General features: G+C 37.1%; 1 protein-coding gene and 1 pseudogene across 4 annotated transcripts in view; one reads left to right on the top strand and one right to left on the bottom strand.

Moving 5' to 3' along the window:
* The window catches only part of PGM2L1 (phosphoglucomutase 2 like 1), a 54,091-nt gene that overhangs the window by 13,006 nt on the left and 22,019 nt on the right, over positions 1-19,066 (bottom strand). Inside the window, exons 2-6 of one of the 3 annotated variants that reach the window (XM_003910405.3) lie at positions 17,803-17,970; positions 15,132-15,238; positions 14,358-14,442; positions 11,427-11,510; positions 1,893-2,086 (exon numbers count right to left, since the gene is read on the bottom strand). In XM_003910405.3, coding sequence (XP_003910454.1) covers positions 1,893-2,086; positions 11,427-11,510; positions 14,358-14,442; positions 15,132-15,238; positions 17,803-17,970 — 638 coding nt within the window. The remainder of the gene's footprint in view (positions 1-1,892; positions 2,087-11,426; positions 11,511-14,357; positions 14,443-15,131; positions 15,239-17,802; positions 17,971-19,066) is intronic. The other 2 variants (XM_009186925.2, XM_021926309.2) reach the window with 2 other exon arrangements.
* On the top strand, positions 4,340-5,469 carry LOC101019113 (annotated as a pseudogene). Its single transcript, XR_004177445.1, has 2 exons — positions 4,340-5,034; positions 5,340-5,469. The product of XR_004177445.1 is annotated as a heterogeneous nuclear ribonucleoprotein A1-like (transcript).

The raw sequence follows: 19,066 nt of genomic DNA, 5'->3' as shown, positions 1-19,066 counted from the left end.
GCAAGAATAGGTGCTGTGTATTTTCTATTGACTCACAGCTGGAAGCACACAATTTCTACTCTACTTTTAATGCTGTTAAACTAAGATTCACCAGTGTCAGCCTAATCCTTCCATCAAAAAATTTCCCATCAACATTTCACCTATGGGTCTTAGCAGCCCTTGATGAGAATTACTTAGATACATGATTTATTAGAGGTCACAACATAGTGATTTTGAAAATTCTATTATTCCTTCTGCATTTATTGGATTTTTCTTTTAAAAATAATGATCCTTTATCAACCATTTGATTAGCCCTAACATTCAGTTCACATAGAAAAGGCAGAACAAATTAAGATAAAGTTTCAAACATTTATCAATTTTCAGAAAGAAAATTTAGAATTTATCAAATTTCAGCATGAGTGATTTTCAGTCCAGCAACTCCCAAAGGTGACCAATAAAGAGCTTTTTTAGTATTACTAACAGTCACAGGCTTTTTATGTTTAGGTTTTAATTCATTAAGGTGATTATTCTTTTTGATGCCCAACTATCCAATATTTGGTCAGTGGGAGTCCCTTCAAGTTGGCCCCTAGATCCTTTTGATATGACCCCAGTATCTTTGAAAGCTAGCCTGCTTTATGGCAAGGAAAACAAAGCTATCTCAGGCTCATTTAGTACATTTTCTGCCCCAGTCCTTGATGAGAATCAATTTCTCCAATAAGCCGTGGTTCCTTTTACTAGGAAATGGTATTTAGAAACCACAATCTGGGCTTTAGGGGTAGGCATAGGCCTTATTAGTAACAGAACTAGTATTTTAGCATTTTAGGTAAATAAAACATATTTCAAATTCAAATTTAAAATTGTAATTTTAAAATTATTTTATTTGATTTTACATTTGCTTCTCTTAAACTAAAATCTTAGATCCTAGTGACATTAACATAGTTACCCATTTGTTTTATAATATATATAGTATGTCTATCTATATATTTATTTATATCCACATCTGTAAAACCATCAATATTACCACTAACAGTACAGCTATCAAATACAATTTGAGGTTTCTTTGTAGTTCTTTATCCTTAGGACATATCCCACTAGAAATGTATAGTCAATAACTGTAAAGTCACTTGAAATAATTCTTCTCTGTGTAATTATGCCTTCAGCTTCATAAATAGTTCACTTGTTAATTTGCTTTTGCCCATATACTCTTTAAAAAACAAAAATATAAATAAGAAAAGACAGAAAGGATAAAAAAGGAATCAATTCTTTTTAGAGTGATTAGAGCTGGTAGCATTTAGCTAGTATTACTGTCCACTTATCATTTTAGATGGAGAAGCAAACAATTGATAGCTTGAAGGGTACATTTTTGAAATTAAAATAAAGTTGAGAAAAAGCTAAAATTATTTTGTAGGATAGGAAAAATATACTCAGCCAGCCAGGGTTCTTCCTAGCAATAGTGTTAGCTATTTACAGAAGAGTTACAGAGATAATTATGGAAATATGGAAATGGTTAAGGAAAAATAAAATCTTAAAGGAAATATACTTATCTAACATAGAGGAAATACATATATTTAAGTATAACTTGTTTAACTTTATTGAGATATAATTCATATACCATATAATTCACCCATTTAAAGTGTGCAATTCAATGGCTGTCACTACATTCATAGAGTTGGTCAACCATGACTATGATCAACTTTAGAACATTCTCACTACTCCTGAAAGAAACTCTAGGCTGGGCATGATGGCTCACACCTGTAATCCCAGCACTTTGGGAGGCTGAGGCAGGCGGATCACCTGAGGTCAGGAGTTCAAGACCAGCCTAATAAATAGACAACACTTTGTATCACTTTTTCTTCTCCTCATTTGCTAACATTATTCTAAAGTGGTATTATCTGATATTCCCACTTGGATACCTGTAAAAACAGATCTTTTTCAGATCTTCCATGTATCTCCTGCAAATATCCTGCAGAGGGTCTCTCTTCAGCGGGCTGGTATCCACCAAATTATCATTCCAGGAACCATTCCAGGGTTCCACACATTCTTCTATACATTTTAGAATTTCTTTATCATGAGGTGACGTGATCTGAGCACCGGTTTCCCAGTAAACCTAGATGATAAGTAAATATAACCATAATCACTTAAAATGCTTGTCAGATCTTTTCTTACCTATAGTAGAGATTTTCAGCTTTACTAAAAAGCATATAAAATTGAGGCCGGGTGTCATGGCTCACGTCTGTAATCTCAGCACTTTGGGAGGCTGAAGCAGGCAGATCACGAGGTCAGGAGATCAAGACCATCCTGGCTAACACGGTGAAACGCCGTCTCTACTAAAAATACAAAAAATTAGCCAGGCGTGGTTGTGTGCGCCTGTAGTCTCAGCTACTCGGGAGGCTGAGGCAGGAGAATAGTGTGAACCTGGGAGGCAGAGCTTGCAGTGAGCCGAGATTGTGCTACTGCACTCCAGCCTGGGCTACAGAGCGAGACTCCGTCTCAAAAAAAAAAAAAAAAAAAAAGCATATCAAATTGATCAAGCAAAAAATGTCAACATAGGACTAATTTAACAAATATTAAAAGATACAGATAGTAATTACTCTATAGGGACTCTTCAATCAAATGATTATATATGATTTTCTTTTAGAAGTATACCTTAATAACAATATGAGTAAAATGCAAGCAGGCCTAATTATTATGATAACATTATAATATGCATATGCCATAGTGTCCAATTATACTCTTAAACCTATAACTATCTACTAAAGATAATCCAAGAAACCATAGAATATTCCTTAAAACTTGATACTATTTAACTCATTATAAAGTAGTTATGTGATACAGAAAAAAGTCATCTTTCTATTATAAAGTAGAATTTATATCATACCAAATATAGTTTTTTAAAAATTAACATGTTAATTATCCATATAAATTTCAATGAGTTTCAGTTTGTCAAATAGCCTGATCAATAAGACATTAGGAACAGTTACCAAAAAAGCATGAAAATGTAATTCTATTAATTTATAGGATTTCAAATTTGGAAGGTTACAGAACATCTATGGTGACTTCTACCATGCATAGGACACAAATCCCCTCTATTGCATCCTGAATGAAGGAAAGAAGAATACATTTGAATCTGTACTATGTACTAATCTCTATGCAAAGAATATGGTTAACCAGATGACCTAAAAATCTGTGTTCTATAAACACTTCAAAATGCTATATAAAAGAGAAAAAACATTATCTTAAATGCATAGCATAATCCACAAGAGGAAAGGGACAACTCTAGGCAGTGAGAGAAAAAGAATTAAAAAGCAGAATGATAAGCCTGTGGGACTGAGATTGTGGTTACTTGGGGTTTGAGAACTGTCCATTTATCTGGTTCTTGGGTTGTAATGCCCATGTGCAAGATACGGAGTTGGAACTGAGACCCCCAAATAAAAATGGCATTGTTGAAGCATTTCACTCTCAGTGAAAATGCAGAATAGAAAAAGTCCTGCCCACTATTAGAGAGATTGTGAGGAAGCGTGTCTCTTCTTGGGTTCTGGGTAATTAAAAAAATTTTCAAATCCAAGGTCTGCACTTCAATTATTTTAGGATGAGAAACAATAAATTAACACAGAAACTGTCCCCAGTCAGTGAAACCCTTGAGGTTCTAGCAGAATTTTTAAAACAAACAAAAAACCCAGAATGCTTAAAACAAACAAAACTGTTCTGGAGGGATGCTCCCACATTTCAAGCCATAAAAAAGATTATCTCCGTAAGTCCTGAACGCTCACATGAAAATTTATAAAACATAAGAAAAAAAAAAATCCTGTTCTTTCTCCCGGTCCCCTTCTCCTTGCTTTTCTGTGGACGTGATGCCTGGAGGTACAGCAACCACCATGTGATGACCATGCTTGAGGGTAAGGCCAGAAAAACTGCAAGACACAAGGCCTGACATCATGGAGCTACAGAACCATGCCTGTGGCCACCTACCCCTGGACGTTTTGTTACGTGAGAAAAATGAACTTCTATCAGCTTAAGCCACTTTTGCTGGTTTTACTTAATCTGCACCAGAAAGCATCCCTATCTGATATAGTAACATAAAAATTAATGCAACAAAATACATCCAGGAATAAACGTTAAAAAATATCTGAAAAATCTAGTTTAAAAAAACGTTTAGGTCAGCTTACTCCTTTCTGCCCGTGGACGCTGCTGAGGAAGCATCATTAAAGTCTCTCTTCCCTGCCATCATGTCTAAGTCAGAGTCTCCTAAAGAGCCCAAACAGCCGAGGAAGCTCTTCCTTGGAGAGTTGAGTTTTGAAACAACCGATGAGAGCCTGAGGAGCCATTTTGAGCAATGGAGAATGCTCACGGACGCGTGGTAATGAGAGACCCTAACACCAAGTGCTCCAAGGGTTTTGTTTTGTCACATATGCCACTGTGGAGGAGGTGGATGCAGCTATGAATGTAAGGCCACACAAGGTGGACGGAAGAGTCGTGGAACCAAAGAGAGCTGTCTCAAGAGAAGATTCTCAAAGACCAGGTGCCCACTTCACTGTGAAAAAGACATTTGTTGGCAGCATTAAAGAAGACACTGAAGAATATCACCTAAGAGATTATTTTGAACAGTATGGGAAAATTGAAGTGATTGAAATCATGACTGACCGAGGCAGTGGCAAGAAAAGGGGCTTTGTCTTTGTAACCTTTGATGACCATGACTCCGTGGATAAGATTGTCATTCAGAAATACTATACTGTGAATGGCCACAACTGTGAAGTTAGGAAAGCCCTGTCAAAGCAAGAGATGGCTAGTGCTTCATCCAGCCAAAGAGGTCGAAGTGGCTCTGGAAACTTTGGTGGTGGTCGTGGAGGTGGTTTCGGTGGGAAGGACAACTTTGGTTGTGGAGGAAACTTCAATGGTTGTGGTGGCTTTGGTGGCAACCATGGTGGTGGTGGATATGGTGGCAGTGGGGATGGCTATAACGGATTTGGTAATGATGGAAGCAATTTTGGAGGTGGTGGAAGTTACAATGACTTTGGCAATTACAACAATCAGTCTTCAAATTTTGGACCCGGCCAGGTGTGGTGGCTCACGCCTGTAATCCCAGCACTTTGGGAGGCTGAGGTGGTGGATCACCTGAGGTCAGGAGTTCGAGGGCAGCCTGGCCAACATGACAAAATCCCATCTCTACTAAAAATACAAAAATTAGCCGGGCGTGGTGGCGGGTGCCTATAGTCCCAGCTACTCAGAAGGCTGAGACAGGAGAATAGCGTAAACCCGGGAGGCGGAGCTTGCAGTGAGCTGAACTTGCACCACTACACTCTAGCCTGGGCAACAGAGCAAGACTCCATCTCAAAAAAAAAAAAAAAATTAGACACACGAAGGGAGGAAACTTTGGAGACAGAAGTTCTGGCCCCTGTGGTGGTGGAGGCCAATACTTTACTAATTATGAAACTAAGGTGGCTATGGTGGTTCCAGTAGCAACAGTAGCTTGGCAGTGGCAGAAGATTTTAATTACTGCCAGGAAACAAAGCTTAGCATGAGAGGAGTGCCAGAGAAGTGACAGGGAAGCTACAGGTTACAACATATCTGTGAACTCAGCCAAGCACAGTGGTGGCAGGGCCTACCTGTGACAAAGAAGACATGTTTCAGACAAATACTCATGTGTATGGGCAAAAAACTCGAGGACTGTATTTGTGACAAATTGTATAACAAGTTATTTTAGTTCCTGTTCTGTGGAAAGTGCAAAGCATTCCAACAAAGAGTTTTAATATGGATTTTTTTTTTTTTTTTGCACCATGCTGTTGATTGCTAAATGTAATAGTCTGATCATGATGCTGAATAAATGTGTCTCTTTATTTTTTAATGTGCTGTGTAAAGTTAGTCTACTCTGAAGCCATCTTGGTAAATTTCCCCAACAGTGTGAAGTTAGAATTCCTTCAGAGTGATGCCAGGTTCTATTTGGAGTTTATATACAACTTGCTTGGGTAGAGAAATCATTGTCTTCAGAAACCTTGGTGTAGTTGAACTTACAGTTACTGTTGTGACCTGAACTTCACCATTAAAAGGGATTACCCAAGCAAAATCATGGAATTATTGGTTATAAAAATGATTATTGACACATTCTATGCAATATATCTAAAATGAATAATGTTACCAGATAAAATTATAAATGGGAATGAAGCTGGTGTTTCATCCATTATCATATGTAATCAATAAACGATTTAATTATCTTAAAAAAATGTTTAAAATGCTACTAAAGAATCTAAAAGAAGTCTTGAAAGAATAGAAAGACACACCCTATTCTTGAATAGGGAGACTCAATTATTAAAATATCAAAGCTCTCTAAATTAATAGTAAATAAAATATGATACCAATAAAAATGCCAAAATAACTTTGTTTTCAAATGGGAAAAATACCATAATATCATGCATGGAAAAATAACATAAATAAAGTCAAGAGGACTGTGAGGAAATGTCTGCAAAACAGATGGCCAAGAGCTGCTTCTTACATAGAAAGAGTTCCCATAAATCAATAAGAAACAGCAAAAGAATAATGAGCAAATAGTTTAACAGATGCAAAACTATAAAACTCCTAGAAGATATGATGAGAGGAAGTCTAGAGGATCTTGGGTTTGGCAATAACTATTTTTTTTTTTTTCAGATGGAGTTTCACTCTTGTTGTCCCGGCTGGAGTGCAATGGCACAGTCTCGGCTCACTGCAACCTCTGCCTCCCAGGTTCAAGCGATTCTGCTGCCTCAGCCTCCCGAGTAGCTGGGATTACAGGTGCCTGCCACCATGCCCAGCTAATTTTTTTTTTTTTTGTATTTTTAGTAGAGACGGGGTTTCACCATGTTAACCAGGCTGGTCTCAAACTCCTGACCTCAGGCGATCCACCCGCCTTGGCCTCCCAAAGTGCTGGGATTACAGGCGTGAACCACGGTGCCCAGCTGGCAATAAATTTTTAGGTACACCACCAAAGGCATGATCCATGAAAGAAAGAATTGATAAGCTGGATTCAAAATGAAAATAAAATTTTCTGCTCTGCAAAAGGCACTGCCAAGTGAATAAAAAGACAAGCCGGACTGGGAGAAATATTTGCGAAAGATATATCTGAAAAAGGACTGTTATCCAAAATATATAAAGAATTCTTAAAACTCAACAATAAGAAAGCAAAACAGACACTTCACCAGAAAGAATACACAGATGGCAAAGAAGCATATGAAAACATGTTTCACATCGTATGTCATCAGAAAAATGGAAATTAAAACAACAATGAGATACTACTGCACACCTATTAGAATGGCCAAAATCCACAACACTGACAATAGCAAATGCTGGCAAGGATATGGAGCAACAGAAGCTCTCATTCATTGCTGGTGGGGATTTAAATAGCCACTTTAGAGACAGTTTGGCAGTTTCTTACAAAACTAAACATACTCTTGTCATATGATTCAGCACTCACACTCCTTGGTATTTACTCAAAGGAATGAAGACTTATGTCCATACAAAAATGTGTACACAAATGTTTATAGCAGCTTTATTCATAATTGCCAAAACGTGGAAGAATCTATGATGTTCTTCAGTAGGTGAATGGGGAAATAAACTGTGGTACATCCAGACAATGGAATATTCTTCTTCTGTGCTAAAAAAGAAATGAGCTATCCAGCCATGAAGAGACATGGAGGGAATTACTATGTGAAAGAAGCCAATCTAAAAAGGCTATATATTGTATATTCCAACAATATGACACTCTGGAAAAGGCAAAACTGTGGAGACAGTAAAAAGATCAGTGTTTGCCAGGGGTTAAAGAGGAGAAATGGATGAACAGGCACAACACGGAGAATTCTGGAGGCAATGGAAATACTCTGTATGAAACTATAATGGTGGATACATGTCATTATTCATTTGTCAAAACCCAAAGAACGTACAAATGAAGAATGACCCTAACATAAACTATGGGCTTTGGGTGATAATGACATGTCAATGTAGGCTCATCAAATGCACCACTCTGGTGGGGGATGTTGTTAATGCATATGTGGGGACAAGTGGGTACATGGGAAATCTCGGAACCCTCTGCTGAATTTTGCTGTGAATCTAAAACAGCTCTACAAAATGAAGTTTGTTAAAAAAAAATCCTTTAACAGACTTCTCAGAAAGGGAAACACAAATATCTTATAAATACATGAAAAGATACTCAACCTCACTCATAAGACAGGTACAGATTAAAAATAACATTTCCACCCATCTGATTGGCAAAGATTAAAAGCTTTGATGATACAATCATGGAAGATAAAGGATAAAGGCCCTCATATACTGTTGATGAGGTTATTAAATGGCATGACCACCTTGAATAGGGAATGCCAAACTTTCTTTGCATATTCCCTTTGATCCAAAAGTTTCACCTCTAGGCCAGGCACAGTGGCTCACAGCATTCTGGGAGGCGGGGGCAGGAGGATCACTTGAGGCCAGGGGTTCAAGACCAGCCTGGCCAACATGGCAAAATCCTGTCTCTACTAAAAATACAAAAATTAGCTAGGTGTGGTGGTGCACGCCTGTAGTACCAGCTACCCAAGAGGCTGAGGCAGGAGAATAGCTTGAACCTCGGAGGCGAAGGTTGCAGTGAGCCGAGATTGTGCCACTGCACTCCAGCTTGGGTGACACAGCGAGGCTCCATCTCAAAAAACAAACACAAAAACACAAAAACTCCAAAGTTTCACCTCTAAAAATCTATCGTATAGATCAGCAGTGCCCAAAAGATGTGTACCACAAATGCAAGCCACATATAAAATTTAAAATTTTCTAGTAGTCACATTAAAAAATGCATAGATGAAATTAACTTTATGAATAAAGCATATATATTCATGCATATATATATTCATATCATTCATATGTGTATATATTCATGCCATTCATACATATGTATAGATATATTCATTCATCTTTAAAAATCTATATAGATGAATCATAATTTATGTAATCAATCTTCTATCGATGAACATTTCATTTGCTTCTGATCTTCTGCTATGTATAAACAGTGCCACAATAAACATTCTTCTACATTAATCTTTGTTTTTTTTTTTTTCTTTTTTGAAACAGAGTTTTACTCTGTAGCCCAGGCTGGAGTGCAGTGGTGTGATCACAGTTCACTGCACTCTCTGACAGAGGAGCCCTCTCCTCTCCTGGGCTCTCCAAAAAATACAATGTCACATATACAAATATATACATATACAAACACACACACATACATATATATTTTTTCCTTAATATACAAGCACAGGTTAAAATATACATATTGACTATATATACACGTATGTATATATATGTACATCTATATGTGTGTATGTATACATGTATATACATATATACACATACATACACATAGAATGAGAAGAGGGGAAGGGAAAGGGAGAAAGAAAAAGACAGTCTGTAAGACGTATTGTTGTGTGAAATCAGCAAGGCACAGAACACTATTATATAGTACCCTACCATTTATGGGGAAAAAGACGGGGAAGTGACAAACACATATATATTTATATATGTGTGGACTATCCCTAAACAGAAATGAAAACTGGAAACAGTATTTGCTTCTGAGAAACGGTACTAGGGGACAGAGATGGGACAGATTTTTTTACTGTTTAACTTTTTAACCTTGTGCTTACATATTAAGGAGAAAAAATATTTGAGGGTCCACTATGTGCCAAATATGTTCAATAGCAATGAATATCAAGGCAGACTAAGTCTCTCTACCTACGAACTTATATTTAGGGGATGGGGGTGAGGAAGGTCAAATAAATAAGATAATTCATCATAAAGAAACTAGACCCACAGCGTGGGCAACATAGCAAGACCCTGTCTCTACTAAATATAAAAAAATTAGCTGGGTATGGTGACTCATGCCTGTGGTTGGGAGGCTGAGGCAGGAGGATTACTTGAACTTGGAAGGTTGAGGCTGCAGTGAGCTGTGATTGTGCCACTGCACTCCAGCCTTGGTGACAGAGCAAGACCTTGTCTTAAAAAATAAAAATAAACAAATAAAAAAAGAAAGAAAGAGAAAGAGAAGGAAGGGACGGAGGGAGGAAGAAAAAAAAAAAGGCAGGCAAGTGGTACACACCTGTAGCCCCAGCTACATGAGAGGCTGAGGCTGGAGAACTCCCTGAGTTTAGGAGTTTGAGGCTACAGTGATCATACCACTGCACTGAAGGAGGACCACTCTTAGGAGTATATGCTGTGGAGGAATCAAGAACTCTCTAACAGACACCTCTAACAGGAACCTCAAAAGTAGTGTATCTAGAACAGAGTTCTTGATTACCCCACAACATATACACCTAAGAGTGGTCCTCCTTCAATCTCTTATCTCTGTAAATTAACATTACCACCCACCCAAACAAAAACCAAGAATCATTCTTGATTACTTCCTTTCCCTAACATTTAATCTACTAACAGGTTCTACAGATGCTGTGTCTAAAATAGAGGTTGAATATGTTTACCTCTGCCCATGTCCTCTACCAATCACCATTCTAAACCATTGTTGTCTTCTGTCTGAACCAAAGCATCCCAACTGGTCTCTTCCCTGCTTCCATTGTTCTCCCTGCAATCCATCCTCCACGAAGCAGACAGATGATCCCTTAGAACATAAACTTTCCTGCTTAAAGTTCTTCAGTGGCTTCTTATTCTTTTGATAAAACCCAACCCCCTTGCCTTGGAGCTTATAAGTCTGCATAATCTGCCTCCTGCTTGTTTCTTCATTCCTTCCCTTCCTGTGCTCACTGCATTCCAGTCATACCGCTGCTCCCCTCTGTTCTCTAGCTCCTCCAACATAGCAAGTGCTAATTTTGCTCTAACATGTGTGGTGACCCAAAACTCTATAACTTAAGTCCAGATTTCTCCCCTGAGCTACAAGTCTATATATCCAACTACCTATAGGAACGCAGGCTTATCACCCACTCAGAAGCCCCAAACGGTGGTTCAATACTGTGCTGCATTCTTCTGTTTCCCCTCCAGAGCCACTTTTCACCCTTCTCCACTCTGCTTTCTGCCACAGAGGCTGACCTATCAAGTGGAATCCTGTGGCCAACAAGGAGCTCCAGCAGAAAGTCAGAGGGAGAGGAGAGTGAGGATAAGGTACCATTCCTCTGGCTCTGTTGTTGAAAACTCCCACTCATTTTTCAAGTTCTTGCTGCAATGTGACTTTATGAAATGGTAGAGAGGATGCATTTAGGAAGGGATAGAGAAATCAAGGACAATTAGAAATAAAAGAACTAAAGAAGAGATTTTTGTAATCGTACACATTGAGAAGTAATAAATGCCATTAGGGATACACATTCTTTGAGGACCAGCCTCAGTGTTTTTAACTTTTTGTTCCCAACGTCTAGCTCTGCTCTCCAGTATAGAAAACATACTCAGCACATATTATGTGAATAAAAAAGATGACCTATAAGATAAACAAAGGTCAGGAGTCCAAGGTTTACCTTGTATCCATTGTCTTCCTTGCGGTTGTGAGAGGCAGTAATCATCACACCTGCAACTGCTTTGAGCTTCTGAACTGCATATGGCTGAAAAATAAATAACACCATAGTTCCATTTTGCTTCCTAGCTATTTACACATTTGACATGAGAATAACTTTGATTAAATGACAGGAAAAGCATTATAGTATGATATTGCTTTTGTTAATACTCTCTTTATTTTCTATTTACTTGATTTTTCCTTATACCTTTATTATAAGATTTCCTTCCTTTTACTTTTTTGGATTTCTTCTGTTTTAGCACAAACATGTTAAGCGAAAACCAACTCATTATTTTAAAATCTTTTTTTTCCTTATATATTCATTAAGGCTATACATTTCCCTCTAAGTAGGGCTTTAGTTAAAACCCATCATTTTTACTATGTATTGTTTTCATTATTGCTCACTTTTAAATACCTACAGGCAGCCCTTGCTTTGCTCAGTTCCTATACATGAATTACTGATATTATGCTTTTGTTAAATAGCTCCAGTCTCCCAACAACATGTTCAAATTTCATTTACCACGGTAATATTAACCATAACTGCATCAAGTACACACTTGGCTTCTAGCTCTTCAGTCCACACATCCCTACATTTATAACAGAGCCACATCATGATGAGTGATCAATCATGTCACTCTTTAAAAGGGTGTCAGTGATTGGTCACTGAGCATCTGTTTTTTAGCGCTCACACAAACTGCAAAACATGTGGCTCTATTGCCTCCTTTTCTCCCAGTAATAGACCCATATGACAGTATACAAAAATGGATAATGGAAAGTAGGAATTAGCCAACAAAGGTGAAAGTGCAGCAAATAAACAAAAAGGAGTAATAATAGAGGGAAATTTGAATTGAACATAAATGAAGTTATAGAAAAAATAAGTGGGAATGCTGACACTGCTGCCATTCAAGAGACTTTAGACATACTACCAGGGAAGTGTAGTGAAGGGGAACACATGGATTAAATGAGGAACGAGGCTGTGATGAGAAGGATGAAGATGTCCCAGAAGAAGTGACACCAACAAAGAAACCTTCACATTAAAGGAACTCCCCGAGATATTTCACAAGATTGAAATTAACAAAGGATAAGATGCTGGACGTGTATCCAAACTCAGAAAGGTATATTAACAATTTGCCAAGGCACAGATCAAGATGCTTGCTTGTAATATAAGTAAGTTATAATCACAAGAAGCAAGCTCTAGGCCGGGCGCGGTGGCTCAAGCCTGTAATCCCAGCACTTTGGGAGGCCGAGGCGGGCGGATCACAAGGTCAGGAGATCGAGACCATCCTGGCTAACACCGTGAAACCCCGTCTCTACTAAAAAAAAAAAATACAAAAAACTAGCCGGGCGTGGTGGCGGGCGCCTGTAGTCCCGGCTACTTGGGAGGCTGAGGCAGGAGAACAGCCGAACCTGGGCGGGAGGTTGCAGTGAGCCGAGATTGTGCCACTGCACTCCAGCCTGGGTGCACAGGAGCAAGACCCGCCTCAAAAAAAAAAAAAAAAAAAAAAAAGAAGCAAGCTCTGTTTATCTCCTGATAAGTTTTATTTATTGATTGATTGAGACGGAGTCTTGCTCTGTTGTCCAGGCTGGAGTTCAGTGGCACGATCTCAGCTCACTGCAAACTCCTGCCCTCAGGTTCGGGCAATTCTCGCCTCTCTCAGCCTCCTGAGTAGCTGGGATTACAGGCATGCGCCACCATGCCTGGCTAATTTTTGTATTTTTAGTAGAGATCGTGTTCCACTGTGTTGGTCAGGCTGGTCTGAAACTCCTGACCTCAGGTGATCCACCTGCCTTGGCCTTCCAAAGTGCTGGGATTACAGGCATGAGCCATCACCCCCAGCCTCCTGATAAGTTCTTTTTACAAAGAAATAAAGTACTTTAGTTATCAATGTTTCTTAATGTTTTAAATTACAATGTACTAAATAAACATTAGTTTTACCATTGTTTTTTCTTTTTCCTTATACATTTTTACCCAAGAGTAAGAGTGTTTTTAATGTTGTGGCAAAAAAAAAAAAAAAAAAAAAAAAAAAGTTAAAGGTCATGGAACAGTCATAATTTTTCTCATTGATGATTAAGATCATCTGGCATTTTCTTAATCCAGTCTATCATTGATGGACATTTGGGTTGGTTCCAAGTCTTTGCTATTGTGAATAGTGCCGCGATAAACCAACATGGCACATGTATACATATGTAACAAACCTACACGTTGTGCACATGTACCCTAGAACTTAAAGTATAACAAAAAAAAAAAAAAAGAAAAGATCACTTGGCATGGTTTTGGCTTATACAACTGTCTTTATAGCCCCCACACTCTGTGCAAAGCAAGGACTGCCTGTCATTTCTAATCTGCATTATGTTATCTTCCTTAATCCATGAATAGTTTATGAATGTGTTTTTAAAATTCCAAACATGGGAGGATTTATGGGCTTTTTTATTTCTGATTTTATTGCATTGGGGTCCAGGTATATGGCTTGATAAGCAGCTCTTTGGCATTTGCTGAGACTGTGATTCTGCTTAATAATAATGTAAATCCTATCATCATACAATAGAGAATTTTTACACACATACACACACACCCCCAGATCAAGTCAGCTAACAATGTGTTCAAATCTATCCTTCATCATTTTTGTCTGCCCAATGAATCAATTTCTGAAAGAAGATATTAAAATATTCCACTATAACTGTAGACTTGTCAGCGTTTATAGATCAAGTTCTCAGCTAGGTTGAACAAATGTCTGTTGAATGAAAATAAACTCAAAGCAAAATTTGTTTTTCTTCCATTGGTCCCTTATATTACTCAACACAGAACTACATGCACAAAAAAGATTTGAATCCTAGTTGATTTAAGAAATATTTTCAAGAGCAGCAAGCTATATGATCACCTACACAACACACTTACTACAAAAGGTGTAGGAACATATCTTGAGAAAAGGTACACAGGAACATCTTTGGCCAGCAAGACTGCAGCAGTGAGTTTAGCAAGCCTAAAAAAAGGGAGATTTCATTTAGTCCTTTGCCTACCATACTTTTTAAAAACCAACCTTCCACATAGATGTTTCATATTATAATTAGTCTGAATAAATAGTAGCCTAATATATCCTATTCTTATAATAACTGATTGTTTAAACTTCATGCCCTAATTGGAAAATTTTAAATAAATAAGATTTTTTTTAAAAAAAGAGTTTAACAACTAATAGAATTGACATTTCGATTTCCTCTTTTTCCCTCATTCATCTTTTGATGGCTCTTTTACTAAGAAATAAAATCTGTAAAAGGCAAAAAGAATGGAAAAAGTGATATGAGACTTTGATAAACTCAATATGCATTATTACCCCGAAAAAACACCCTAAGACTAATCTAATAGGCATATAATGAGAATATAAGCTACATAATTACTACTACCCAGTGCCTTTGCCAAAATACTAAAGTTATAAGCTATGATGTCATTCTAAATATGAACTCTAAATATTTTAAATTTTTACTTCTTTCTGTAAAATCTAAAGCTTTTCTTTGAAACACTTTTTATTCTATTTCAGCTCTAAAGTAAATATTAGCATGTGATCACATTTCTATCTGACAGTCTACTGTTTCGGAAATCCTACTACTGGACAAAAAATTTTTTAATATGTTTTATTCTATTTCAACTTAATCTTTGAAACAATTAACTCTGTACCTCTGGCTGCTGCAGCTGCTAGTTACTTGACCCCGAGTGTCATACCCAACCACAAAGCCTCTCTGCTTGAAGTCTGAGAAACATCTCTCAAGGTATTTGTACATCCCCTGAAGCAAATAAACACAAAAGATTAGTCCTAATGGATGCTTGCATTTCATATGACTCAGAATCTCTTATTTTTATGTTTGCTGTGCAGCTGACTGGCTGCTAGGGAAGTGGCTTCTGCCTTTATGCCCGTGCTTACCAGTGTGGGAGCAATACTGTTCAATCCAGAAATGTAAGATGACAAACATATCCTGGATTTTCAGACACATTTAATACCATGGAAGTACCGATTTAATAACCACTAAATCCAATACAATAAGTAAAACATTAGGAAAAGCAGAAGAAACATGAGCATCAATAAGCTAAAAAACAAAAAAAAAGATTAGAAGAGCCAACATAAATTGTTTCTTGTCTGAAGGCTCTAGAGAACAGAATTTTAATTGTCTTAAGTCCTTGCTAGATCATATGATTGAAGTTAACCAAAAGATTTGACCTATTTATGATGCAAACATTTTTAATCAGCAACACAGTTCTTCACTAGAACATTTCTTATGATGGTTGATCCCATTTGTAATTCTTTGGTTTTAAAATCTCACAGAAAAGTAATACCATAGACTAGAAAAACGTGCAGTCATGGATGACAAAAAAATGAAATAAAGTATTTCATATTGAAAACATCACAATGACAAACTAAAACCATTTAACTACCTTACAAATGATTTGTTAAGTTTAATAAATACTTTAATATCTAAAAATAACATTTTAACATTTTATATTATTACAGTCCTTTAAAATGAGTTCCACATAAAAGATGGGACATTTAATCCTAACACCCTGAAAAGAAAGCAATGCAGACACCATTTCTAATTTGGTCTCTTTCAATATGTCTTTTAAGAAGAGGAGACAATAAGATTAAAGCTCCATGTAATGTCTTGCCTAAGGCCAAACTAAGTTATACTGATTTATTGAAGACCTATTATATGGCAGGCACTGCTAAATAAGTATGTGGTAGCACCAAACAAAGCCACAGTGACTTCTGGTGCCTGAGTTTCTCAAGTACAATTAATTTTCCCAACCTATAAGCTATGAGTGAGTGCATGCTTAGTATATTAGCTAGATTCAACAACTTATTTCTAATGATGATACTATCCTAAAACCTCACAGACCCTCATATTAATCTCTGCTATCAGAATGCATCTTATTTCCCTATATTTTTAGGTTGGTGGAAAAGTAATTGTAGTTTTTGCCATTAAAAAAATGACCAAAACCTCAATTACTTTTGCACCAATCTAATAGAGTCTGAAAAGGGCTAGGGCTTAAGAATCAGATTCCATCCGGCTTTTCCACTTCACACAATGGAATCCCAACTCCAGTGAAAATGTGCACTTCTGTAGAAATTGCTTTTCAAACACCTCCCCTACCCCTTTTTGTAAAGTCAAGAAATCTTCACTTAGAATGAAAGCATATGAAAAGACTAAATGTGTAAGAAAATAATGAACTAAAGCATCTCTGGTTGAGGAATAGGGGGAGGGGTGGGTGAGGAAGGGGCAGGTATCCTACCTATCCAACCATCCTGTCATTCCTTCTCTCCTACCTCTGCATTAGGCCTTGGCTTTAGAGAATTCTCTCAGAATAAGGCTAAAGATGATTTGCTGTTTGGGAGTATCAATTAGAATTATGTCTACTGAATAATTCTCTAGCCCAGAACTATTTTTAGTATAAGCTAAATACATTATTGGCCTCAAAAGTATCGTTATTTGAAACAGGATGATTCACTTGCAAAGAGAAGCAATTTGTTTCTAGAGTGAGCTGCATAACAATGGAGAGAAGTAAAACAAATTGTATCATATTACACAACTGTATTAACTCTCATGTGGATATAGAAACCCACATAAAGGATATGTGATAAAGGAAAATATTTTCAACTAAATTTTCCAAATTCTGGTTAACCTTTATAAATGGCCATATGCCAAAATGAGTAGTTATTTTCTTCTATCTAAGTTTGTTTCTTTGTATTAATTGGATATGCTAATATACACTTCTTGGTTTCAAATGCAAAGCAACATTGTTAAGAAGTTGACAATGGCAACCAAAATAACTCTTAATCAGAAAGTCAGTCTGTGACCATGAAGATACATAAATGACTTCTAAAATCTTGGGCAAGACTAAAGGTCAGAATTGAGTTTACAGTTTTTACTTATATAAGAGTAACTTAGGGGAAATAAAGCTTTGTGTGTGTGTGCATTTAGAATGGCACTACCTAATTTATAAATTAAAAAAAAAAAACAGACTGAGAAAAAGTACACTTTTTTTTGAGACAGAGTCTCGCTCTGTCGTCAGGCTGGAATGCAGTGGTGCAATCTCGGCTCACTGCAACCTCCGACTCCCAGGTTCAAGCAATTCTCCTGCCTCAGCCTCCCAAGTAGCTGAGACTACAGGCACGCACCACCATGCCCAGCTAATTTTTGTATTTTTAGTAGAGATGGGGTTTCACCATGTTGGCCAGGATGATTTCGATCTCTTGACCTCGTGATCCGCCCGCCTCAGCCTCCCAAAGAGATGGGATTACAGGCATGAGCCACCATGTCTGGTCAAAAGTACACTCTTGATACTTGATAATACTTACCTGTGTTGACTGTATTACTGTAAGGTCATTAATATAGCAAAACCCTGCCCCCATGGCAGAACGGAGTCCTGCAGTCCCAAAAGTCATTCGGCAACAAAGACGATCTCGCAGCTCCTTGTTCATCCCATTCCGTAACAGGTTTTCAATCTGCTCTTTTGTTTTGGGATTCTATAAAGAAGAAGTATTAAAACTTAACCAGGAATCCAAGCAGAGTCCTAATATTAAGCCCTTCGGAGGGGTCAATATGTATATATCACAAGGTTCAACATTCAATATAAATTCCACAGTGCTACTTCTTTGTACGTATGAAAAAATAATACCTGCCATTCACTGAGTCCCCAAAGGAGAAAGCGCCTGTTGAGGGTGATTTACATATCTCTAAATTTTATAGCATTTGTATAGCATATTAAAGAATGTTGTTTTTTAAAAAATTTGATATTTAAGAGCTTTGAATCCAAAATAAACCTCTTAGTAAAAAATGACATCAATTAAGTTAGAGTCTATGTTAGATTTCAATCATAGTTCACTGTAACCTCAAACTCCTGGGCTCAAGTGATCTAGCCTCAGCCTCTTGAGTAGCTGGGACTACAGGCATGCGCCACTACACCTGGCTAATACATTAAGTTTTAAGAGAAATAGAGACACTACTGGATAAATACCATCAAAACATGCCTACCAGTTACCTACCTAGACCTCTGCAATTCAAAATGAACAGATATTCCTTTCTACTGCTTAAAAATCACAGAAAACGATTCAATTTATCTATGGCACAAGTTGGCCATAAAAATATTTTATGTGTTAAGTGTGAACTTAATTAAGAATGAGAATACAAATTCATTCCAAAAATGGTTTGTGAGGCAGGGCATGCCAACATCTATATTTGGGATTCTGTATTTCATTGTCATGTACTTTAACTTATTTTCATAAATCTCAAGAATACCTGTCACTGAAAATGGTGCTTCACAAAAGAATATCAAGTTTCGGCTGGGCGTGGTGGCTCACGCCTGTAATCCCAGCACTTTGGGAGGCCGAGACACATATATATATGCTTTAACATCTATTAGTTTTATATATATAAATATATAAATATAAATATATTTATATACGTATATAAATATATATATGCTTTAACATCTATTAGTTATATACATACATAAATATATATGTGTGTGTGTATATATATATATAAAATCCAGACTCAAGGAACTTCTGTTTCATAAATGGCACACACTAACAAATAACTTACATAAAAATATGAATAGCT

The sequence above is a fragment of the Papio anubis genome, chromosome 12, assembly GCF_008728515.1.
Source record: "Papio anubis isolate 15944 chromosome 12, Panubis1.0, whole genome shotgun sequence".
Lineage (NCBI taxonomy): Eukaryota > Metazoa > Chordata > Mammalia > Primates > Cercopithecidae > Papio > Papio anubis.
This window is presented reverse-complemented; position numbering and strand designations above follow the sequence as displayed.